This window comes from Phyllobates terribilis, unplaced genomic scaffold (assembly GCF_046119375.1).
Source record: "Phyllobates terribilis strain yellow unplaced genomic scaffold, ASM4611937v1 Scaffold_3__8_contigs__length_932513732, whole genome shotgun sequence".
Lineage (NCBI taxonomy): Eukaryota > Metazoa > Chordata > Amphibia > Anura > Dendrobatidae > Phyllobates > Phyllobates terribilis.
In genome coordinates, this window is record NW_027362763.1 from 502,024,306 (window position 1) to 502,051,174 (window position 26,869).

Genomic DNA, 26,869 nt, shown 5'->3' on the forward strand with positions numbered 1-26,869 from the left:
TAGGCTTTCTGCCCATAATTCAGACGTAGCACCGCTTTGGACGCAAATTGTTGCTGCATCCAAAACATTGCATTCTACTATAAGCAGGTAAATCCACATGTGTTCACTGAACCATGTGTATTTACTGCATTCAATACTTTCTAGTGGTAAAATTTCTGTTGCGGAGACTAGCAACTCCACAAGAGAATTTGACATGCTGCGGTCCTGAAAGATGCACCGCATGTCAGTGTCCACGGGTGATTTGCAGCCTCTGATGCATGCATAGCAAACATGGGATTTCTAGAGCTCTCATTCACTATAATATAACATCTGGACGCTGCGGGTTTGACGCTGTATATATACGCAGCATCAAACATGCAGCGGCTCCTGACTTTGGCCACGTACCCAAACTCACCCACAGAGTATCAATTTCTGTAGCGGACACTCTAGTCTCCGCTGCAGATTTTGACCGATTGAAGTGTCATTATATGCGGTGGATTTGTAATGACAACAAAAGTGCGGCATTAGAACACCACGTTTTGGATGCAACATAAATACGTTGTGTCCAAAGCGCTGCTGAGTGCTGATTGGGGGGGCATAGCGACTAACGAACCAGCTGTGAGATGTCAATTATGGCCAGGGAAATGTTTGCCTAATGGCACCTTCCCAGGATAAGAAAAATATCTCACAGCAGTCGCATAAATTATGTACAGTACAAATTGAAGGCATACTGAACCAGCATGGCTACCACAGCGTCTTGCAGCGGCATGCTATTCCATCCAGTTTGCGTTAAGTTGGACCATCATTTAGGCAGAGTGAAGGCAAAAGGGCCAACAAGTGCTAAGCATCTCTGGGAACTCCTTCAAGATTGTTGGAAGACCATTTCCAGTGACTACCTCTTGAAGCTCATCAAGAGAATGCCAAGAGTGTGCAAAGCAGTCATCAAAGCAAAAGGTGGCTAGTTTGAAGAACCTAGAATATAAGACAGATTTTCAGTTGTTTCACACTTTTTTGCTAAGTATATAATTCCACATGTGTTAATTCATAGTTTTGATGCATTCAGTGTGAATGTACAATTTTCAAAGTCATGAAAATACAGAAAAATCTCTAAATGAGAAGGTGTGTCCAAACTTTTGGTCTGTACTATAAATAGAAATGCTAATGAAGATTGGGTGAATGGGACTAGCTGACACCCAGCTCTTTTGTTTGGTGATGTCAAGGTGTCAATCAGACCTTTTCATGACCAAACAGAGTAAAGAAACAGACAGACACAGTGTAAACACTTTATTTGAAATACAACACACGTTCTTTAATCATTTAAATGAACCAATATACTCACCCCAGCTCTTTTGGTAATCCAAGGGTTTAAGCAATGTCTCACCAACTTTATTTAGCTTTAAAAATCATTCATTGATGCTCAAAAATGCTTATAAAAGCATGTAAAAACGCACGTAAAAACGCATCAAAAATGTGTCAAAAAGGCATGTAAATCCGCATGCATTTTTTTCTGCCAGGGAGAGGCAAAAACACTCAGGAAATTTCTGCTTCAAATCTGCATTGTGGGCTCATACCCTTAAGAGAATAGCATCTCCCGACGGGTGAAAATGCAGCTACTGTCAGCTGAACACATTAGCTGACATCAAGCTGCTTCAGTCATGATCAGTGTTGGCACTGGCCATGGCCATTTAATTCCTTAAATGCTGCCGACAATAGTGACAAAGGCATCTAGATGGTTAACAGAGAGTGGGGACCTCCTCTTTAACAATATCAGCACCCTGACTTCGGGAATGTGTGTGATCCTGATGTTTGCCACAATAATAATGCAAGGCCAAATAATAATTTTAGTGTCTGCCAGCTATAGTGGCTTGCATAAATATTAGCAACATTTTATTGGTAAAAATAACATTTTTCATTCATGTCATTGCACTTCGCATTAATTCCTGAAAAGCATCTGAAGCGTTAATAAACTACATGACAGCAGTTTTGAATATGTTGAGGGGTGCTGTTTTTAAAATGGTATCCCTTTTGTATGTTTTACAACATTTAGGTCCCCAAAATTCACTTAAAAAATTAATAATTCCTAAAAAAAATTGGTTTTCTAATTGTATTTTTTTATTTATGTGTTGCTTAAATAGTGCCATCATATTCCACAATGCTTCAATGTATCCCAGTGATTCTGAGATTTGTACGTCACAGTAGCAGTAAATTTAGGTTGATATTCTTTGTGTTTATTTGCGAAAATATCATAAATTTGGTGACATTTTTTTAAATTTTGCAATTTTCAAACTTTCCATTTTTATGCCCTTAATCCAGACATTCATATCACACAAAATAGATAATAAATAATATTTATCACATGTCTACTTTACATCAGTTGCATTTTTTGTTAGGGAGTTAGAATGGTGAGAAGTTTATAAGCAGTTTCTAATTTTTCCAACAAAATTCACAAAACCTTTTATTAGGGACCACATCACATTTGAAGTGACTTTGGGAGGTCTATATGACAGAAAATACCCAAAAGTGCACCCCTCAAAGTGCTCAAAACAACAATCAAGAAGTTTATTGACCCTTTAGGTGCTTCACAGGAATTAAAGCAATGTGGAAGAAAAAAATAAAAATATAAAATTTTCCCACAAAGATGTTGTTTTAGCCCCAAATTTTTCATTTTCACAAGGTTAACAGCAGAAATGGATCATCCAATTTGTTGCGCAAATTCTCCCGAGTATGATAATAGCCCATATGTGGTTTAAAAATACTGTTTGGATGCATGGTAAAGCTTGGAAGTTAAGGAGAACCATTTGACTTTTGGAACACAAAATTGTCTGGAACAGATAGTGGATCCTGTGTCACGCTTGCAGAGCCCCCGATGAGTCTCAACATTGAAAACTCCCCATAAGTAACCCCATTTTGTAAAGTACAACCCTCAAGGAATTTATCTAGGAGTGTGGTTAGCACCTTGAACCCACAGGTGCTTCACAGAATTTGATAAAATTCAGCTATGAAAATGAAAAAATACATTTTTTTAACAAAAATGTTGCTTTAGTGACACATTTTTAATTTTCACACGTTTAACAGGAAAAATGGCTCCCAAAATTTGCTGTGCAATTTCTCCTGAGCAAGCTGATACCCTGATCCTGATATCTGTGGTGGAAAACGACTGTTTGGGCCAGGGCAGGGCTTGGAATAGAAGGAGCACAATTTGAATTTTGGAACTCAAAGTTGTCTGGAATAGATAGTGGACGAAGTGTCACATTTGTAGAACCCTTCCAATGGAAACCTTCTACAAGTGACCACTTTTGGAAACTACACTCTTCAGGGAATTTATATAGAGGTGTGGTGAGCATCTTGAACCCACAGATGCTTCACAGAATTTGTTAACATTGAGCTGTAAAAATGAAAATTTAAATTTTTCCCACAAAAATGTTGCTTTAACCCCTAATTTTTCATTTTCACAGGTTAACAGGAGAAACAAACGGTACTATTAAGTGTACAATTTCTCCTGCGTACCCCAATAATCCACATGTGATCAAAAACTACTTTTGAGGCACAATGCAAAGCTCAGAAGGGAAGGAGTGCCATATTATAGTATATATTTTGCTGTTATGGTTTGCGGGTGCCATATCACATTAACAGAGCTCTTCAGATGGAAGAACTCCAGAACACTCCCATATGTGACACCATTTTACAAACTACATATTAACACCACAGGTGTGTCACAGAAGTTTATACCATTGAGCGATGAAGAAAAAATAATTATACTATTGACACAAAAATGTTGTTTTAGACACAGATTTTACATTTTCACAAATTTGTCACACAATTTCTAATGAACATGGCAAAACCCCATATGTGGCTGTAGAGTACTGTTTTGTTACACAGTGAAACTCTGGAGTGAAAGAGCGCTATTTGACTCTTGGAGCACAGATTTTCCTAGATTAGTTTGTGGGCTCCATATAAAGAGCCCCTAAGATCCAAAACAGCAGAATCACCCCTTAAGTGACCCCATTTTTGAAATACACCCCTCTGGCAATTTATCTACAGGTGTAGTGACGATTTTAACTCTGGTGTTTTCCAGAAACAATCAGCAATAGATGTTGCTGAGTGAAAATTGCAAATCTGCATGATAGTGCCCAGTATGTTGTAGTGCCTGTAAATTGTGCCAAGCTTGTGTTTCTGGAAACATGCACCCCTTAAATTAAGTGGTCTCTCATAGCTACAGTACTGACAAACATGTGGATGCTAAATATGGCTTAGACACACAGGGGCTCAGAAGGCATTTGGATTTGAGATCACAGCATTTGCATGATTTCTTTTGGGGGGAGCCTATGTGTTACCTGTAACATGTAAGCCCCCTATATTTCCATTAACAGACATTGGACTTCAGTGGGGACTTGTTTTTTTGTGGATTAAGTTGAAGTTTTTGTTGGGAATATTTAACAGAACATTTTGGAACATTTTTATCCTGCGCTCTATGCTGAGCACTTATATCGGGGTTTCTCCGAATGACATGATTCAGATGAAACTCATGAGGGATCCATTCACTATAACGAGGCAGCAGAGTTACTCTGGACTTCATTTGGCCTCAGTTAAATGGTATCTTTCTTTTCAGAGATGCAGAAAACTATGGCTGACCGTGATTTTATGCACCATTAAAAAGAGGGACACCGCTGGACCACAGGAGAGACAGAGTCCACAGTGTCTGCATCCGCCTCATTATAGGGAATCTTCTTCTGGGGATTCTGTCTGAATCATGTATTACAGAAATTTACACAGAAACCCTGGTGTAAGTGGTCACCATAGAGCACAGGATAAATGTGAGCCGAGCCTCACTGCGATCTTTGGGAGGCAGAATGAGCAAATCAACAGCAGGTTAACAATTGGTTTTATTTACTTTTTACACCGTTTCTCATGCAGTATAAGTGTTTAGACAAGTTTATTCTTTGGGTCGTTGCAATTACAGCGATACCAGACTTACATTGTTTTTTTTACGTTTGGCTGTTATCACACACTGAATGACGCTTTTTTCTTGCAAAAACAAGTTTTTGCATAGCTATATTTGAGAGCTATAATTTTTCTATATTTCTGCTGACAGAGTAATTGTTTTATGCTGGATGAGTTGAAGTTTTTATTGGTATCATTTTTGGGTGCATAATATTTTTTGATTACTTTCTTTTCTGATTTTTGGGAGGCAGACTAAACATAAACCAGCAATTCAGGAATTTTTTTTTCTGTTTTTCTCTTATGCCATTCAGTTTGTGGTAAAAGCGATAAGACAACTTCTTTCTTCGGGTCAGTACGATTACAGCAATATCACACTTATATAATTTTTTTATATTTTGCCGCTTTTACACAATAAAAACTATTTTATTAAAAATATGTTTTTGCATCGCTATATTGTTTAGTTTTTATTTCTCTGCTGACAGAGCTGTAAGGTGGCTTCATTTTTGCAGGACAAGATCACGTTTTCAGTGATACTATTTTTAGTTACATTCGTCTTTTTGATCGCGTTTTACTCCACTTTTTGTTTAACGGTATGATTAAAAAGCATAGTTTTTTCAATGTTTTATTTTTTTACTGTGTTCACTGAAGGGGTTAACTTGTTTGAAAGTTTTATTGGGTCGTTCTTGATGTGGCAATATCAAATATGTGTACTTTTTATGCTTTGCCACTTTTACACAATAAAAACAATGCTTTAGAAAAAAGAATTGTCATTGCGTCACTATATTCTGAGAGTTATAGTTTTTTTAATTTTTTACTGATGGAGCTCTACAGCAGCTTGTTTTTTTTGCGGGACAAGGTGACGTTTTCAATGACACAATTTTTATTTGCATTTGACTTTTTGATCGTATCTTATTCCATTTTTTCTTCAGCTTTATGATGACATAGCATAGTTTTTGACACTTTTTTAAATTTTTTTTTACATTATTCCATGAAGGGGTTAACTAGTGGGACAGTTTTATAAATCGGGTCATTCCGGACACAGCGATGCCAAATATGTGTAATTGGTTTGTTTATTTTTATTTTTACAGTAATATATGTATTTATTGTTATAATCGTTTTTTCTTTATTTGTTCTTTATTTAATGATTTTTTTAATATTTTTTAAAAATTTTAAAACTTTATTATTACTTGTTTACTTTATCCCAAGATGGGACATCAACTTTCCCTGCTCTGATCGCTGATCTAATACTCTGCAATGCATTTGCATTGTGGGGTATTGGATCAGTCTTAGGCATACAGGTAGGAGGAATGTCAGCTCATACTCTGACCAGGAACTCACAGCCCACCGTACCTAGGTGACCCCTCGGCCATCTTTCAGCCTGTGGTCACCATGGAGACCATTGGCATTGTCATTGCTGATCAGAGCAGAGAGGGAGCTCCCTCCCTCTCTAAGCCGATCAATGTAGCTGTCACTATTGACAGGGGCATCAGAGGGCTTAAACGTCCGCGATCGGCACTAGCACAGATCATGAGGGTTTCTGCAGTGTATCAGCTATAATATATAGCTGACGCCCGCTGATAATCGCATCGGCTCTGCAAGTGAGCCAATGTGATAGTACCGCTGTATACGCAAACACAGGGAGAACATGCAAAATCATTGCAGATGTTGTCCTTGCTGGGATTTGAACCCAGACACCAGCGCTCCAAAGCTGCAGTGCTAACCACTGACCCATCATATATAAAATGGTATATAAAGCGCAAAGATATTAGATAAATGTCAGTATTGCCTGAAAATCTTACAAGTTGGAGAGTCAAGTTCTTTATAAGGTGCAAAATGGTACTTTCTTTATTTTAAACATATCTAGGCATGTAATAATTTGAACTTACTTTGCATAATTCATATAAAAATGTAATTTTAGATGGTGTGAGATAGTGTACTATAATAAGGCATACAGGCACTTGAACTATGGGTTTGTTGTCCATTAGTTGTTTTTCACTTTTAGGCTGAGTTCACACAATGCGGTTTTAATGTGTTTCCGCGGTGATTTTTCCATCACGGAAAAGCATTAAAACTACTTGCTAATAGGTCTGCCATGTATTCCAATGATAATCTGCATGTGCTGTGGACATGATGCGGAAATTTCCACTGCGGATTATTATTGCGGCACAAACCGCAGCACAATCAATTTAGGTGCGATTCCGCTGCAAATTCGCGCCCATTGACTTGCACTGAATCGCAGCAAACCCGCATGTATAATATCAATACAGACGGATTTGCTGCGTTTCAATGTAAATCAATAGGCGCAAAATCACTCTGGAATCGCGCCGCTGCTGATACCCGGGTCGGGAGACGAGCCTGCTACTTATCTTATCAGACCACTGCTTCTGGCTGATAACATCAAGAGCAGCGTGGATGGAAGAAGCAGCAGCCTGCTTCTCCCAGCCTGCGTGCGAGCGGCATTTAATAAAAGAATTAAAAAAGTAAAAAAATGTAAAAAAAAAAACCTATACTCACCTCTCCGGTGGCCCCCGGTATCCTCCTCGGCGATGCTGTCTGTCCGGTGGCTCGCTGTACACCGCATTGTGCTTCCAGGACCAGCGGTGACGTCGCTGATCACCTGATGGTCACACGGCCATCAGCTGATGGGTGACGTCAAAGATAACCTGATGGTTGTGTGACCATCAGGTGATCAGTGTCGGCAGTAATCAACTGATGGTCATGTGACCATCAACTGAATGCTGAAGCCGGTAACCAGCTGATGGTCACGTGACCATCAGCTGATTGCTGAAGCTGGTAATCAGCTTATCGATCTCATGATTAATCAGCTGATGCTTACTGTGTGGAAACCTCACAAGAAGGTTCCCACAGTCTCTAACTCACCGGGGCTCATCAGCTGATCTTCAGCTGATGAATCCCAGTGACCCCCTGCAGCACTGTATACTGACAGTGATGGCTGATGTCAGAGCTGTAGAAATTATCTGGATCATCGTGGGACAGTCGTGATCGTGGACTGCATCGTTGATGGCCGACAGTTCAGGGATATTGTTGTTTGCTTTTTACGTTTTTTCAGGAGATCAAGAACTTCACAGAGGCATGTAATGAAAGAATTGTAGAACCGTGTGTTTTTTATTTTATTGAAATACTTTATTCTGGCCGTGTCTTTTATTGAAAAAGGCACGACCATTTAACAATGCAGTTAGTAATGGGGGCGTCTTATAGACACCCTTCATTACTAACCTGGGCTTCATGTCAGCCCCCAATACAAGGTTGACGTGAACCCCAACCCCATTACCCCCTGCCACCGTTACAGGGCAGTGGGGAAGAGCGAGGCGAAGCGACAGATTTGGTGCATCTTATGGATGCTCCATTTCTGGTACTGCTGAGGGGTGATATTAATAGCCGCAGAGGGGGCTAGTATTTATGACCCCTTCTATGGCTATTAATATCAGCCGGCAGCTGTCTAGTTTAGCCTTTGCTGACTAAACATTGGGAACATTGTTGGCTAATGGCCCCTTCCGCGGCTACTAATATAATCCCCCAGCAGTCAGCTTTCCCTCTACAGGTTATAAAAATGACGCGGGAGCCCACGCCTTTTTTTTTTTTCCATTTTAGGCTTTGTGCCCATAATTCAGACATAGCACCACTTTAGACACAAATTTTTTCTGTGTACAAAACGTTGCATTTTATTGAACGCAGGTAAATCCACATGTATTCACTGAACCGCATTCTATACATTCTAGTGGTCAAATTTCTGTTGCGGAGACTAGCGACTCCACAAGAGGATTTGATATGATGCGGTCCTGAAAGATGTGCCGTATGTCAGTGTCCACGGGTGATCCGCAGCCTCAGATGCACGCATAGTGGACACGGGAGATCTAGAGATCCCATCCACTATGCTGTAACATCTGGAAGCTGCAGGTTTGATGCTGTATAAACACACAGCGTCAAACTTGCAGTGGCTCCTGATCGTGGCCACGTACCCAAACTCACCCACAGCATGTCCATTTCTGTAGCAAACACGATAGACTCCACTGAAGATTTTGACCGATTGAAGTGTCATTATATGTGGTGGATTCACATGTACCGACAACAAAAGTGCGGCATTAGAACTCTGCGTTTTGGATGCAACAAAAATATGTTGTGTCCAAAGCGCTGCTGAGTGATGATCGGAGAGGGGCGACGGAGGGGCTAACAAACCAGCTGTGAGATGTTAATTATGGCCAGGGAAAATGTTTGCCTAGTGGCAAATTCCCAGGCTAAAAAACAGCTCACAGTAGTCGCATAAATTACATGAATAGAAATGCTAATGAAGATTGAGTGAATGGGACTAGCTGACACCCAGCTCTTTTGTTTGGTGATGTCAAGGTGTCAACCAGACCTTTTTATGACCAAAAAAAGTGAAGAAACCACACAGACACAGTGTAAACACTTTATTTGAAATACAACAGACCCATTCTTTAATCATTTAAATGAACCAATATACTCACTACAGTTCTTATGGTAATCAAAGGGCTTAAGCAATGTCCCACCAACTTTATTTAGCTCCAAAACTAATTAATTGATGCTCAAAAACGCTTCTAAAAAGGCATGTAAAAGAGCATGTAAGAACGCATGTAAATCCGCATGCGTTTTTTTCTGCCAGGGAGAGGCAAAAATGCTCAGGAAATTTCTGCTTCAATTCCTGAACGTGTGCACATACCCTCAGAGATGCAATACAGTTCTGAAAGAATGTTGCAGGGTCTTCAGTGCCTGCTCCTCTACATTATGCAGATAATATTATAACAATGACATTCTGCTGGGAACATCCTTAAATAGGCAGTTTGAAGTCCAAAGCAATTTTACTCCTAAATGCATATCTATTTAGAGCCATAATCTAAACTATTTTCTAATATGCTTGAATTAAAAATTCCCTATTCTTCTCTAACTGCACTGTCTAACTGCTTTTCTATTTTCTTTTTCACTTCATTTTGATGACACTTCATTTGAGAATATGAGTGCATGCTGGGATACTCAAATGAAGTATTATCAGGGGGCAGAGACAGTGGTCACTGTCACAGCCTCTGCCCCCTCCCTGAAAATAAGCATCATCAGTGACGCTTGTTTCAGGGGATGGGTGAGGCCCAGCACGATGTGCACTGTGCGATATGCACAATTACAGCGCATGCTCTATTGCCGGGTCAGATCAGCAGAAACGAGCCACTAACACAGCGTACTGTCAAAGTACCTGACGTGCAGAGACCAGTGCCGTTTCCGCAAATTGCATCAAATGTCTCTGCACACCAGGTCAAATAGGTGTACAGCACTCGGTGTTAGGCATGGTGCTCGAGTAAAGGTTCCACCCTTTATGTAATATGACTAAGTACTCGGCACTCAAAAAATGATATTCATGAAAATGATGCAATCAATATTTTTATTGTTTCATGGAGCAATCCAAAAAAATGTGTGTGCTGTTTCGGCCTTATATAATCAGGCTTTTATCAAACTCGGACTTCATGTGGTCTCCGCATATAGATACAGCGCTGATAAAAGGCAGAATATGCAATGGAATGCGCTCATTCCATTTTCATGCATATCATTTTTTGAGTGCCGAGTACTTAGACATATTCTGCACACCAGGTATTCTGACAACGTGCATTTTTGCTAACTCATTACTGCCGATCTGAACCATAGAGACAAGGACAGAGCAGGGACTAAATGTGTTAAAAAATGTTTCTATGCTGAGATAATCTCATAAATGTGCCCCCTGATATGTACAGTATAATGGTTGTGTCTGACCATAGTGGAACATGGTCTGATCATACCACATCTCCTGGCCAGGGGAGGAAGCAACAGAAAGTATACAGATAGCACAACATGGGATCACAGCTGATTCTTCCTGTGAGGCAAAACATTTCATTGCCTGTTTAAAAACTTATTTTACCTCACATCAAGAATCAGCTGTGATCCCAGGCTGTCCTGTCAGTATACTCTTTTGCTTCCTCCCCTGCCCAGGAGCTGTGGTATAATCAGACCATGTCTCTGTATGGTGAGACACAGCCATTACACAGTACACAGCAGGGGCACATTTATAAGATTATCTCAGCACAAGAATATTATATTTAACACATCCAATTGTGGAATCTTTTTTTATTTCAAGATCTATTACTTAAAATGTACTTTGTTTGTGGGAAAACCACTTTAAGCATTTATAGACTATATTAGGTAACATGTCTGAATAGGAAAGTTTAGTACAGAATATAAAACTAATTGTTAATGTTAGTCATGCCATGCTATATGATATCATAAAACAATATAAAATATTTAAAAAAACATTTGAAAAAGCAGGAAACAAGAAAATTAAATGCATTCTTTTGCATTTACCTTTCATTTCCACAAATGGAAGTACTTCTTCGTGTTTGTGAAGCTCTGCAATAAAACATGAGAGATAATTAGTGAAAGTGAGCCTGCATACATTATAGGTATTTAGTATGCGTAATATTTAATCATCACAATTAAATAATAACAAGAACAATAAGTTCATTCAAATTGTCTTATACAAAATATAAAAATGTCCTTGCTCTGATTTGGATTATGAAAGTATGTATAATATTAATATAGAATTGTTAAAGGATCACAGGGAATAGAAAAAAAATAACTAAAGAAAATGTATTATAAATTCCTAATGTTTTTAATTAGCAAACTAAGCTTGTTTTGTCTAGGTAGGTAATCACTGTAGTACATTACAGTGACCACTGTTTTGTGACACTGTCAAAACCTGTCCTAGAAATTTAAGACTGGTTTTAAGTGAGCATGAGTTTGTTTCTATTGTGTTGACCTGGAGATAACCTAAAGCATATACTATCAAGTTATTTACAGGTGACAGAAGTTGCACAGTATTCAGAAAGCCAGGCTGGACACTAATAGGAGTACCTTCTCCTTAACTCACCATCCTGTATTATATCAGAAAGATAAGTTGGACAGCAGTGTGAGCAGCCCCTTTTCACCTTAGTACATTTGGGATCTCATGTATTAGATCAGAAATATATTTTAGACAGCAGTGTGAGCAGCCACTTCTTATCTCAGCATCTATGGCTTCTCTAATATTATCTCAAAAAGAAGTGGTGGTCAGCAGTGTGAACAGCCTCTTCTTACCTCAGCACCCAAGGTATCTCCAGTATTAGAACAGAAACACAGGGTGGACACTAGTGTAAGCAGATTCTTCTTACCCCAACACCACTGGTTTCTTCAATATCTGATCAGATATATAGAGTGGCAGCAGTGTGAACAGCTTTTTAGCCTCAGCACTCCTTGTGTCTCCAGTATAAAATTGTAAAGACAATATGGACAGAAATGTGATAAACATTTTCTTACTTCAGCATCTACGTATCTCCGGTGTTAGATCAAATAGACAGGATGGATTGCAGTGTGAGCTACTTATTCTTACCAGCACCCCTGATATCTCCATTAACCCCTTCCGGACCCTATTTTGACCCCAAAGACCTTGGCATTTTTGTCAATTCTGACCAGTGTCCCTTTACGAAGTAAAAACTCTGGAACACTTCAACGGATCCTAGCTATTCTTAGACTGTTTTTTCGTGACATATTGGGCTTCATGTTAGTATTAAATTTAGGTCAATAATATTTGTGTTTATTTGTGAAAAAATCAAAAATATGGGAAAAATTTTGAAAATTTTGCAATTTTGAAATTTTGAATTTTTATTCTGCTAAACCAGAGAGTGATGTGACACAAAATAGTTAATAAATAACATTTCCCACATGTCTACTTTACATCAGCACAATTTTTGAAAAAAAAAAAATTTTGGTAGTAAGTTTGAAGGGTTCAAAGTTCATCAGCAATTTATCTTTTTTCCAGCAAAATTTACAAAGCCATTTTTTTTAGTGACCACATCACCTTTGAAGTCCCTTTGAGGGGTGTACATGACAGAAAACACCCAAAAGTGACACCATTCCAAAAACTGCACCCATCAAGCTACTCAAAACTACATTCAGGAAGATTAGTAACTCTTCAGGTGCATCACAGGAACTAAAGCAACATGGAAGAAAAAAATGAACATTTTAATTTTTCTAACAAAAATTTTCTTTTAGCCTAAATTTTTTAATTTTCACATGGGTAACAGGATAAAATGCATCCTAAAATTTGTTGGTCAATTTCTCCTGAGTACACCGATACCTCATATGTGGTCATAAACCACTGTTTGGGCACACGGCAGGGCTCAGAAGGGAAGGAGCGCCATTTCACTTTTTGAATGGAAAATTAGTGGGGGCAATACTACCTGCTGTGGATCAGCGGCGGCGGCGGCAGCAGACGATCCGCGGCGGCAGCAGAAGCAATCCACGGGGGCAACAGCAGAGGGTCCACGAGGGCAGCAGCAGAGGGTCCACGGCGGCAGCAGACGATCCAGGGACGGGAAGGAGCTGGGGAGTTTCAGCCATCGTGAACAACTCCCTCCACATCTGATTGGGGCTAGTATCCATGTGACACTAGCCCCCCAATCAGATCTGGGGGGAGGGGGGGACAGAGGTGACACTCCCCCCAGCCAATGGCTGATGCTATAAGCATCAGGCCATGCCCAGATTTAAATATTTCACCAATTTTCATTGGTGAAATATTTAATTCATTCCGATTGGCAGTTTCACTAAAAGTGAAAATGAAACTGCCAATCGGAGGGGTCCCAGGCACGGGGGGGTTAATCCACCCCCTGTGGGGTCAACTTCAGGATGTCCAGTTGCAGTAGCAACTGTGACACCTGAGCGACCCCGCTCGCAGGCGCTGCAGGGGCGCGATCCCTCCATGTCACAGACGCTGTGACATGGGTCGGGAACAAACAGATTTCCATGTCACAGACGCTGTGACACGGGTCGGGAAGGGGTTAACTGATCAGAAAGATCAGGTTGACAGCAGTGTCAACAGCACTTCTAGTATTTCCTGGTATCAGTACTCCTGGTATTTCCAGCATTAGACCAGAAAGACACTGTGGACATCAGTGTGCAGAGCCTTTTCTTCCTTCAGCACTCCTGGTATGTCCAGTGTTAAAGCAGATAGACAGGGTGGACTAAAGTGTGATTAGCCCCTTCTTACCTCAGCACCCCTGCTACTGTATTTCCAGTATTACATCAGAAGGATAGGGTGGACATCAGTGTGAGCAGCCTCTTCTTACCTCATCATTTCTGTTATCTCCAGTATTAGATCAGAAACACAGGGTGGACAGCAGTGTGAGCAGCCTCTTCTTACCTCAACACTCCTGGTATCTCCAGTATTAGATCAGAAAGCCAAGGTGCACAGCAGTGTAAGCAGCTTCTCCTTTCTTCAGCATTACTGGTATCTCTTGTAGATCAGAAAATCCAATGCCACACAACTTCCTACCCATTAAGGTAGGAGGAAGGGCTACCAAATTCACATATAACAGGTACTTGACCTTTTATCATTCTAGGACAGTCAGTACAACAAGATAATGTTCTCCATTCTTTACCAAATGAGTATGATTTGCTAATGAAAGGAATTTTAGGAATCCATTTATAATGACATTTTCTATTTTTTTTTCCTATTCCCGGAGAACCTCTTAAATTAAGTTCAGTAACAATAGGTAGAATGGTAGGAAATCTTAGAACATAGACAGACATATCTTTATTATTTATTTGGAAAGAATGTCTCTGCAGTCTCAAGGTGGAAAGGTTTTCTGCCATACATGAATTTAACTTTTACGCCTCCTATCACATGTATTGTTAAAGCTGCTTGTTAAATCTGGAGATGTTATGACCATTGCCTCTCTGCAGTATAATAAATGAGACCTATCTTGTCATGCATACATTCATAAATGCCCTGGTAACTTGCTCTCGAGTTGTTTCTGAAGCCTCCTTATCTGCTCTGGTTTTCAAATGGATAACCTTGCACAGTCTTGAGAAGTATATTCTGAATAAATGAGAAATTCCTTTTTTTTTCTCTAAAGCAAAGTGATTCAGAGTTTCTTATTTAAGATCATGGATGTTGAATTTTATATTCAATTTCAAGCTCTTTAATGTGTAAAGCACTATATAATATTGAATTTCCCTGCTGACAATTTATCCATATCTCTGCAGTAATGTATCTTATAAGAAATTCCTTCATGTAGATGTTGAGCTTTAACCATTAAATCTGTTCAGTTCAAAATTCAAAACCTAATAAAGACGAGCAAATTGACCTTCGTTCAGTAGCCATGTCAGTGGTTAGTGGCCACAGGATGTGATCCTTGGAAACCAACTCCTATGTTACCTTAATGTTTCTTCTGAGTTGTAATTATTTTTTATAAATGTATGTTGTAAAACTGCAAATTCAATATGAGAAGCACCATCAAATAGTCATTTGGGCATTTCTGCTTTTGAGTTTACTTATGCAAGCCATGTTGTAATTTTATCGACTGTGGCTTGATTGGCATGATTATGCTGGAATATGCTGAGTTTGCATGCCAGGCCTGCACAGAAAAGTTGGATATACCTGCCTCAGCATCATCAGTGCACTCACCATTCACTGAATCACCATTACTACATTTAGCCCATATGCAGTATGCTAACTAAGCCAAGGCAAGTACACATCGCTTTGCTCCGTATGCCTGGGAAGCTAAACTCACCATGTCTTCTAATGATGCCGGACACTTTATAGGATGTCAGTCAAGCTGCATGGCATAATAACAGCATAATTATTCTCATAAAGGGAAAATAACTATTCAAAGGTAATCAGCATATAATTTCTTAACATAATTTTATAAGTAATGATAATTTGGTTTATGTAAGAGTATGTTGATAAAGCTATTTGTCAGCAGTATAACATTATTATGGTAGTTTAGAAGAAAACCATAGATAGGAAATCTATCAATGATACATTTTCTCCCGATATATTCCCTCGCGTAACCTCTGGTCCACCCAAGACCTCCTTCTCTCCTCCACACTTATCCGTTGCTCACGCAATCGCCTCCAAGATTTCTCCCGAATATCCCCCATCCTCTGGAATTCTGTGCCTCAACAAGTCCGATTATCCATCACATCTGGATCCTTCAGACGGAACCTGAAAACCCATCTCTTCAAGAAAGCTTACAGCCTACCATGACCCCGCTGCCTCCTCAACACCGGAGCTACTGCAACCCCCCCAACCTACTGTCTCCTCCCCTTTTCTATAGAATGTAAGCCCGCAAGGGCAGGGTCCTCTTCCCTCTGTATCAGTCTATCATTGTTAGTTTGTTTACTGTAAGTGATATCTGTATTTTGTATGTAACCCCTTCTTATGTACAGCACCATGGAATCAATGGCGCTATATAAATTTATAATAATAATAATAATAATAATAATATTGGCTTCCTGCAGTAAGTGGAGCTTAGAGTTTTGCTGCATACTATTTATTATATAGAAACTTATCAGCCAAAAAATGAATTAACTGAAATTTGATTTGCCAGATTTTCATGAGTTCAGCTGGGACAGAAGACGAGTGATATGAGTATAATATACATATACTTATTTATTTGTATGTATGTTTTTTTTTTAACATCCTCAGGGCCCTAGAAAGAATCATGCAAAGGGTGCCCAGTAAGCTGTAATTTTGCTAGATTCCAGTGAATTGAATTGCAAAAAAAATCAGGTTCTGGCGAATCTTAATCCTTTTCAAAATGTAAAAAGAGCTCAATTAGCCTGAAATCAATTTGCTCATCTCAGTTAATTTTACAAAAAAAATTAAATAAAAAAAATTATTTGTCAAACTCCTAGCCCTCCCTGGCATGGCTTAGGCTACCTGAACTTCTTTAACCCCTTACCCACTTCAACCATACATGTACAGCACAAGTTAGTAGTGTGTGTAACGAGCAGTCTTTTAGGGTAAACTCACCCCATACCCGGCAGGTAATGACTGTATGTTACAAACAGGACATGTTTATAGCAGCCATGTGTGGAGCAGAGCTCTGCCCATGTCTGCTAACCTGTTAAATCTCGCTATCAAACTCTAACAGTGGTATTAACAGAGCGTCAACATGGGGGTGCATCCTTCTATTGTGCCATTGAAGCTCCATGACACATTCGCGGGATGCCGATATATTGCTATGACTGCCGGAAGTCTATTGAAAATTTCTGTGCCTGTCATCATGGAGCTCCCTTAAAACCCAGCCTGTGGGCAAGCTTCAAAGTAGACTGTGAGGTTTACTATATGCAGTAATATTGTGGTATGGTTGTATATAGTAGAAATAATCTGATGATCGCAGGTTCAAGTCAACTAAAGGTACTAAAAAATAGAGTAGAGAGAATAAAAATAATAAGAATATAAAAATAATTAAACTGATCAGTAAAAAATGTAAAACTGCTAAATTTCCCTCATACAGTTCTATCGACCAAAAAATTAAAGCGTTACGGGTCTTGGAAAATGGCGACACAATAAAAAAAATGGTTACAAATTAGATTTTTTTTTCCACCATATAAAATAAAATAATAAAAATAACTGGACAAGTTTGGTATCGCCATAATTGTACTCATGGGGAGAATCATATCACCAAGTAATTTTTACCACGCAATATAAACAGTTCTCAAAAAACAATGCCAGAATTTCGGGTTGCAGTTTTTTTTTTTTTAGCAAATTCACAGCACTTGTCACTCAAAAGTACACTCATTCTTCAAAAACAAGCCCTTATATGTCTATTTGGACAAAAAATATGTCTCTTGGAAGAAAAGAATGAAAAGACAAGAAAAAAAATGGAAATTGGCCATGTCGGGAAGGGGTTAAATTAACTGTGTCTGTTCAGAGAATGTGTACCTCTATATCAGAATAATAAAGTTCTAACCACTGTATATATTTTTTTTCAATAAATGAATCAATGCAGAATTTTGGAACTACTGTATATACAGTTATATGAAAAAGTTTGGGCACCCCTATTAATCTTAAGCTTAATGTTTTATAAAAATTGGTGTTTTTGCAGCAGCTATTTCAGTTTGATATATGTAATAACTGTTGGACACAGTAATGTTTCTGCCTTGAAATGAGGTTTATTGTACTAACAGAAAATGTGCAATCTGCATTCAAACAAAATTTGACAGGTGCATAAGTATGGGCACCTCACCAGAAAAGTGACATTAATATTTAGTAGATCCTCCTTTTGCGATAATAACGGCCTCTAGTCGCTTCTTGTAGCTTTTAATGAGTTCCTGGATCCTGGATGAAGGTATTTTTGACCATTCCTCTTTACAAAACAATTCCAGTTCAGTTAAGTTTGATGGTCGCCGAGCGTGGACAGCCCTCTTCAAATGATCCCACAGATGTTCAATGATATTCAGGTCTGGGGACTGGGATGGCCATTCCAGAACATTGTAATTGTTCCTCTGCATGAATGCCTGAGTAGATTTGGAGCGGTGTTTTGGATCATTGTCTTGCTGAAAGATCCATCCCCTGCGTAACTTCAACTTTATCACTGATTCTTGAACATTATTGTCAAGAATCTGCTGATACTGAGTGGAATCCATGCGTCCCTCAACTTTAACAAGATTCCCGGTGCCGGCATTGGCCACACAGCCCCAAAGCATGATGGAACCGCCACCAAATTTTACCGTGGGTAGCAAGTGTTTTTCTTGGAATGCTGTGCTTTTTGCCGCCATGCATAACGCCTTTTTGTATGACCAAACAACTCAATCTTGGTTTCATCAGTCCACAGGACCTTCTTCCAAAAAGAAATTGGCTTCTCCAAATGTGCTTTTGCATACCTCAGCCGACTCTGTTTGTGGCGTGCTTGCAGAAACAGCTTCTTTCGCATCACTCTCCCATACAGCTTCTCCTTGTGCAAGGTGCGTTGTATAGTTGACCGATGCACAGTGACACCATCTACAGCAAGTTGATGCTGCAGCTCTCTGGAGGTGGTCTGAGGATTGTCCTTGACTGATCTCACCATTCTTCTTCTCTGCCTTTCTGATGTTTTTCTTGGCCTGCCACTTCTGGCCTTAACAAGAACTGCCCCTGTGTTCTTCCATTTCCTTACTATGTTCCTCACAGTGGAAACTGACAGGTTAAATCTCTGAGACAGCTTTTGTATCCTTCCCATGAACAACTATGTTGAATAATCTTTGTTTTCAGATCATTTGACAGTTGTTTTGAGGAGCCCATGATGCCACTCTTCAGAGGAGATTCAAACAGGAGAACAACTTGCAAGTGGCCACTTTAAGTAGCTTTTCTCATGATTGCATACACCTGGCTATGAAGTTCAAAGCTCAATGAGGTTACAAAACCAAAAAAAGTGCTTTAGTAAGTCAGTAAAAAGTAGGTAGGAGTATTTAAAACAAGAAAATGATAAGGGTGCCCATACTTATGCACCTGTCAAATTTTGTTTGAATGCAGATTGCACATTTTCTGTTAGTACAATAAACCTCATTTCAAGGCAGAAACATTACTGTGTCCAACAGTTATTACATATATCAAACTGAAATAGCTGTTGCAAAAACACCATTTTTTCTAAAACATTAAGCTTAAGATTAATAGGGGTGCCCAAACTTTTTCATATAACTGTAAATGAATGAAGCAAAGATTTATATTCAATTTAAAGGAAACTAAAAGAGGTTTTAAGGCATTCTATTTAACAATTGAATTACAGTTCGGTTTAACCAATTTACGACATGCGCCATATATGTATGGTGCAGCGTGAAGTGCGTTCCCGCAAACTGATGTAGCAATATGGCGTGATGATTGCGCTGGCTCTCTAGGAGAGCGTCAATGCTATAGTATAGCTGACACCCTTCCCATAATCAGTTTTAGCACCGATTGTTGGTAGAAAACTCTTCTCTTGTCAATAGTAACAATATTAATGATTGGGTTGCAGAGGGAGCGAGCTCATTCTCTGCTCTGATCTGCACAACACAATTTGCAATCTCTTTGTGCTGATAGTCTCCAAGGTGACCCCAGGCCTAAAGATGGCCGCGGGGTCACCCAGGTACCGTGGCCTGTAAGCTCCTGCTGAAAGCAGGGTCTGACATGCATCCTGCCTGTATGCAATTGCTTTATCTAATAATAGTGTTAGATTAGCAATCAGGGCAATGAAAGTTAAACCCAAACTGGGACAAGGTAAAAGAGTAAAAAAAAAAAAGTTTTAAAAAATTGAAAAAATATTAAAAGTAATCACAAAATAAAGAATAAAAAAAATATTATACCAATAAATAATTATATTTATGTAAAAACAAAAAAAACAAATAAAGTATACATATTTGGGATCGCTGAAAACGTCATCTTGTTTCGCAAAAAGCAAGCTACAGCGGAAAAATCGAAAAGCTGTAGCTCTCAGAATATAGCAATGCAAAAACAATTATTTTTTCTAAAAATTGTTTTTATTGTGTAAAAGTGGCACAACATAAAAAATGATAAAAATGTGGTATAGCTGTAATTGTACTCATCTGAAGAATAAACCTGTCTTATCAATTTTACAACACAGCGAAAGGCATAAAATAAACACTAAAAGAATTCCTAAATTGCTGATTTTTATTCACTCTCCCTCCCAAAAATTGGAATAGAAAGTGATCAAAATATATTAAGTACCCAAAAATGGTTCCATATGACTGTTCGCTGAAATATAGAAAAATACCGTAATAGCTAGAAGGATTTTACAAAGGAGACATTACAATACATAAGCAGTTGCAAAAAATAATAAGGATTAAAGAAGAGACTTACTATAAGATCGCTGAGGCGATTCAATATAGGTGGAGGAGGGGCTCCCCGATTTGATTTGAATGTTATTGAACGTGACCTGTTGCTTATAGTATCTATACCCCCCTGGTCTCTTTTATGTCTAAGGGGAAATCTGCCCACACATCCCCTGTGCTGACATCACATGTCTTTATTAAAAACTCTAACTTCTGGGATAACTTATCGCTCGTTGATCTCAGAAGCATGCAAACGACGTCATTTTTTCCATTATGATTTTACCTTCATTTAGAGACCAAGCACGGAGTATCTGCGACCCATTATTCTGGTGCTTTTGCGCTACAGCTCCACGGAGGGGTTTACAGCTATGGAAAAATAAGCAAATCGCTCCTTGGCTGTCCCTTGCCACTAAAAATATAGGTCCCATTATTATCAGAATTAAGGAACTTGCAATATTCCATATTCCGTATCGGTGCCGGCCTGACGATAAATTTCCTTTTGAATCTCGGGAAGCAAGCTTCAACAGTTACACGTAAATTATCGCAAGCCTGAGTCTAATCATCCCCTGCTTTTGCCAGGGGAAATCTACTCTACATTTTAAGTAGGTTGGTGACACCTATCTTGCCAGCATTTGTGTACGAGGCCTTACTCAGGAGTGTGTTAATTGGGGTTTTGTGCTGAGATATACATGGAGACAGCTCTTGTACTGACAAGTGGTGGATAAGGAAGGGGTGAGAGGGGCATGGGAGAAATGGTCAATATTCTCTTAATATCTATGACAGGGGAGAAGAAAAGATTTTCAATATTTATCAATATTTCCTTGACATCTCCCCCTCTTTGAGGTGGCATAGGGGGGCTGATTTACAGATCGCCCCTTTTAGCCAACCTCCTGGCCCACCCCTCCTGCTGATCCAACAAGCCGTGGACCCAACTCGCCCAGTGCCCCGACCGACTGGAGATCAGCTTTCCGATCACCCTGACCAGTTCAGGATACATTTTCCCCACACCTCTGATAGGCTATGGGTGCCTTCCTCCCATATTCCTGACAGACAGAGGGACCCACAACGCCCTTCTGTTTGGCCTTTAACTGCATAATGTTTGGTCACATATATTTTCTATTTCAAGGAGAAGACCAGTGTTACATAGCACCTTACTGCCTAGTAATTATGAATGTTGTGCCATATGGTCATTTCTAGGCCAGCCATATTTTGGCAGAATTGGAAAGTCTGGACTCCTGTAACATAGAAAGGAGTATATCAGGTGAAGAAGTGGCCATGCATAAGTGCTGCTATATTCATTGTAGTTTATGGGAGAAACACTTGATTGTTTCAGTTTTGACATATGCTACAATGTAGAAAACTGAAAGCATTGTCTATTCCTTTCTAGATTGCAAACCCATGAGAAGGGTACATCTACTTTCCTGATAGGTGCGAGCCCTATCCGTGGAAATAGTACCTATTTGAAATTTATTACACATACTTCCACTATTAATGTCTCAGAAGGTAGTACATTGTTATCATTGTGGCCCATGGGTTTGGTTCAATTTTACAATGTGGACCTTGGACCCAAAAATGTTGTGCACCGCTGCTGTACTTCCTCTGGGCCCAAAGACTAAGGAATAGGAATGTAGATGCATATATAAGTCTTAGATCTAATAAACAAGACTGTATTGTGATTCTGTTTTGCAAAGAAATGTAATAGGGTTTTATAGAGATATAAAAGGACTATACTTTTGTGAACCTCAGGTTTCATATGTAGACATTTTTTTTTTGTGTTGTACACTGTTTGAGATACTCTTGTGTAAGGGGGGAATACTGTTGACATCTATTTCCGCACCTCTAAACATCTTACATAGGGGTCCCTGGATGTGTGCGTGAGGTTGTGTTTCTTATGCGGACACCTTCAGGATAAGTTTTGTCACGATTTGAGCAGCACAGGACCCCTTTAACTTCCTGATGAAGAAACTAGACGGCTTTGCAAAAATAAAATCTTGTTTACTGACATTAGAAGTTATATACAAAGGCTAGCAGGAACAACGCTTGGCTTTTTCTACTGCATTACATGACAGAGGTTTTTGCATAATAGTTTCGGACGGCAGCACATTACTTGTGAGACTTGTTACAAATATATAGAGTACGTTGGGGCCTCCATCTTCCTGTAACAGGGACACACGGGTCGATGTGTTATGCTGTGCAACTTAAACTTAGCTACACTCTTGTGAACACTGTAAGGAAGCTCTCGCTAGATACCACCTTACGGATGTTCCACATCCTAGCTTAATCTGTATTCCTTCATATCTGCTCTCCAGGTCTGGCTAACAATGCGACTTTATCTTCCAGCTTAAGTGCCACAACTTGCCTGCTATGAGAAAACTGCCACCACTGTAGTTTTTTTGCTGTATGGCTTGCTCTCTTACTGAACTGTTACTTACATACACACACACACAGTGATGATGATAGTCTTTCTTTGAGAGTGTCCTTCCTTTCCTCCAGCTCATTATCAGCTAATTATAAAACCAAGAACCCACAAAACAGTCCCCATACTCCTCCCCACTAATGGCCGGCCCCCACTGTTAACCCTGTCATCCCTGCCTAACAGGAAACTGCGGCCTATTTAAGGATAAAACATGCAATAAAATACAATTTATACACAGTAGAACAACAGGGGGCTTCAGAAGGGTGTTACATCATCTTCTTCACCTTTACACTTGAACATATAGCTTATACTACATTTGAAAGGTAATTGAAAAAAAAAAGTATAAATAACTTTCTTTACTATAAATTTGCTGATAATAATAGAAAAAAAATGTTGGCCTTTTTTTTTCATAAAATGTAGTGTTGAGCGAGCACTAAAATGATCAGGTGCTCGAAGCTCGGGCTGAGCTCACCGTGATACTCGGGTGCTCGACCCGAGCAACGAGCCCAATGTTAGTCTTTGGGAGACCAGAGCATTTTTGCGGCGGCACCTCCGGCAGTCTGTTGAAAGCCTAAAAAGTGCCCAAACCGATAGTGACAGTGCTCAAATGACATGGGAACAGCATGGGGATTGCCCCAGGAAGCATTTCTGACCCCCAGGTCACTGCTGTCAACAACGTGGTCAGAGGTATTAAGCCACTTTTACGGGCTCACAATAAAACGTTCAAAAACGAAACTGAAACTGTTTTCCTGTGAAATATGTTAAGGAACATCGTTTCCAGGGTAAAGACTTGTGTATAAGATAAAATAAATAACCACAAACAAAAATACTCCTGCACACCTTGGGCTATATTCACAAGTAGCATTTTTTATGCGTTTTTGCACTTTTGCATTGCTTTCAACCATGACAAATGCATTCACTGGGAAATGTCATTTTAACATTTTACAACCTTATCTGGCCATGTGCTGTGTGACACATGCATACAGTTCTGAAAAGACATGGGAACAGCATGGGGAAGACCCCTGGAAGCATCTCTGACACCCAGGTCACTGCCTAAAAGTGTGCCCATCAGAAGTGATCCTTACCGCATCAAAAGATGCAGACTTGCAACTATTCCCGTGCCAGTCCTTGTCTATCTGGGATGGATATTAGTCCTCAGAAGGACTGTTTGTTTGATTTTATAGGCTTTAGAGACCCTACACTACCTATTTCGCAGTATAAATCTCTCCCTAGCTCAGCAGCACTCTCCCTACACTGTCTGATCCGGAGCGACTGTGTCCAAGATGGCGGCGCCCGGTTTTAAATACTCGAGGTGACGCTGTTCGGCCAGCCAATTACTGTAATGCCCACAACCAACATGGCTGCGGCATTACAGTGACTGGCTGGCAATCCCTGCATGCTCATTGGCTCTGTAAAGAGAGCCAAACATGCAGGGCAGAGACCCGAGCTCCCGCCCGACTAACCCGGAAATGCTCGGTGCTCGCTGAACATCCCGAGTAGCGAGATGCTCGGGCGAGTACCATGCAGTTTCGAGCATGCTCGCTCAACACTAATAAAATGTCATTTTGTAATGATACATTCCCTTCAAAGTGACAGATTTTCTCTGCAGAAACAAACAGTAATGATGCCCTTGGCTGATTTAATTGGCAATCCAAATGTTTTTACACTATCACAGAAGATTGTGTGGAACAATATGTATGCTAATTATCCCCATTGTTCAGGTTTTACATCTCTAAAAAATAACTGTATCTGCTCCTAGGCATACTCTAGAGACTGGCACCTTAAACATACCAAAGAGAAACAAAAATAACATACAAAAATAAATAGGACACAAAGATTGAGTGTGTAGAAAAAACAACAATTGAATTGAACAAGCACAGTAGTCAGATAGAAATGTCTTTCTGAAATATTTTTCCCCTGGGTGTTTCAGCTTTCTCTCTAAGCAAAACTATATTTTATTGCTACTGATACAGCAATGCAGGCAGAAACAGATTTATTACCTTACATAAAACAATACCAAGGACATGATAGGAAGGCCCTTGACTGAGCAAGAAATGCTTTACAGATACTATAATATATTTATGAAACTGTATACTTATTATTGGCAGCTTTCACTTCTTATGATTGTCAATTGTACAGTCTGTACACAAGTGGATGAAATATGATGCAAAACTCTGAACATGTTTTGTCTTTTATCCTTTCAGTAGATACAGAACGTGGAAGTTAATTGTTAATTTAACATTAATTTGGATATTATCCAAATATTAAACTTTCTATTATATTAAAATAATTATTTTTAGTGCTATTGCAGAGATACCCAAAATATCCTTACAAACATAGTGATTGACGTTGCAATAGTTTGATTTAATCTTTATAAAGAAAAGTATTATGTGTTGTTTTGAATGAAAATATTGCAGTCACTTCAGTAAACAGTATATTCTAAAGTAGATGGAGATGAGCAGATTAATATCTAATTTTGTAGGAAAGATGCAGTACAACTTATACTAATTAAATTTACAGCTTATTCTGGGTTAACAAGTCCAGTGGGAGGCACTATTCATTGAATGATAGACTTAAATGTGAGTGTAAATACATATCACTGTCATAAATTGGTTAATACCACCATTCTAGACTCAAGACCAAAATAATCTGAAATATACATTAACCCATTATACCGATTTTGTTGCACAATCATATTCATAAAAGTTTTGTACTTTATATCCTGCATAGTTATTTCTCTTTCAGTCCAAAGCTCGCTCTCTCTGATACAAATCTTGTAAGTTCTTTAAAGGAGCTGTACAGGAGATGTGTGATGAAACAGCTTATCTTAATTAGCCAGACATTTAGATTCGTTAAACCAAGAGAAATGCTGTATTGTGTTTGTGTTGACTTTAGAACTTATGTGTGTTTCTTTGGTGGGTCAAGAAGGACAGACCACTATTTGTATAACCCTGAATGTTGCCTTCTTTTCATTCTGAAACAATGATGTTTGTTACTATGCTAACTGTGTATTGTACTAATGTTAAATGTTTATTTACAAGAGCCCCCTGCTATACCAACTATGTAAATTGAATAAATGCTCAAACAATGAGACTTGAACCCTGTGGAATAATACCCTCCCTAACCTTTGACTTGTGGATGTGTACTTGAAAAGACAGTTGTAACTATTTAAGGAACAGGGCCTATGTAGCAGGCAGACTTTACAAGGAGAATCAAAGATCAGACACTCTTCAGACTATCAGCTTGGTAGCATGGCTCAATCCAGAGAGTTACAGATTTGGATTCTACTTGATTCCAGCCTAAGGGTACACAGCCATGACTGGAAGGATACAAATGTGCTCCATTGACCATCAGAGAACTCATGGATACATTTGGGGAAACCAGGTTAGGACAATGTGGTCACCTGGTCCCATGGATATATGGTTTGGGGTTGCCAGGGACCCTCCGGATGCCTGGAACCCATGGAGATGTTTGGAGAAGCCAGATTAGGACCAGCTGGTCATCTGGCCCCATAGAAACTCTCGGAAAGGCAAGGCTGGGATCCTCGGGTCTCCTGGCCTTGTACCACAATGGACTGTCCGCTTCCTAAGCTTGCCGCTACCTCCTCTCTGTGGGGGCCTGCAAGAAAGGGCGGGGCTACTGGTTGAGGTAGTTGGCTCTGGAAGCTCCAGAGTCACAGCTGTACTATTCCCAGGCAGGCCAGCGGAAGGGTGAGACTGAGTAATGTTGTACCATCTTGGGTATTTGATGGGACTGTTCTATGTGTTTATTGTCTGTTTGGTGGTTCAATATAATATTATCACACGGTTTCACCCTCACCCTGTGTTGACTGAGCGGTATTATGCCCACAGAAGACCCCGGGTCTTTCAAGATGCATTCTCCACATTTAATCACTCCCATACATAGTTA

At 39.5% G+C, this 26,869-nt stretch overlaps 1 protein-coding gene across 50 annotated transcripts in view; it reads right to left on the minus strand.

Annotated features, from left to right (window-relative positions):
- The window catches only part of TRDN (triadin), a 1,346,604-nt gene that overhangs the window by 631,248 nt on the left and 688,487 nt on the right, over positions 1–26,869 (minus strand). For all 50 annotated transcript variants that reach the window (XM_073675989.1, XM_073675970.1, XM_073675994.1 and 47 more), the window contains one exon: positions 11,281–11,325. In XM_073675989.1, coding sequence (XP_073532090.1) covers positions 11,281–11,325 — 45 coding nt within the window. The remainder of the gene's footprint in view (positions 1–11,280; positions 11,326–26,869) is intronic.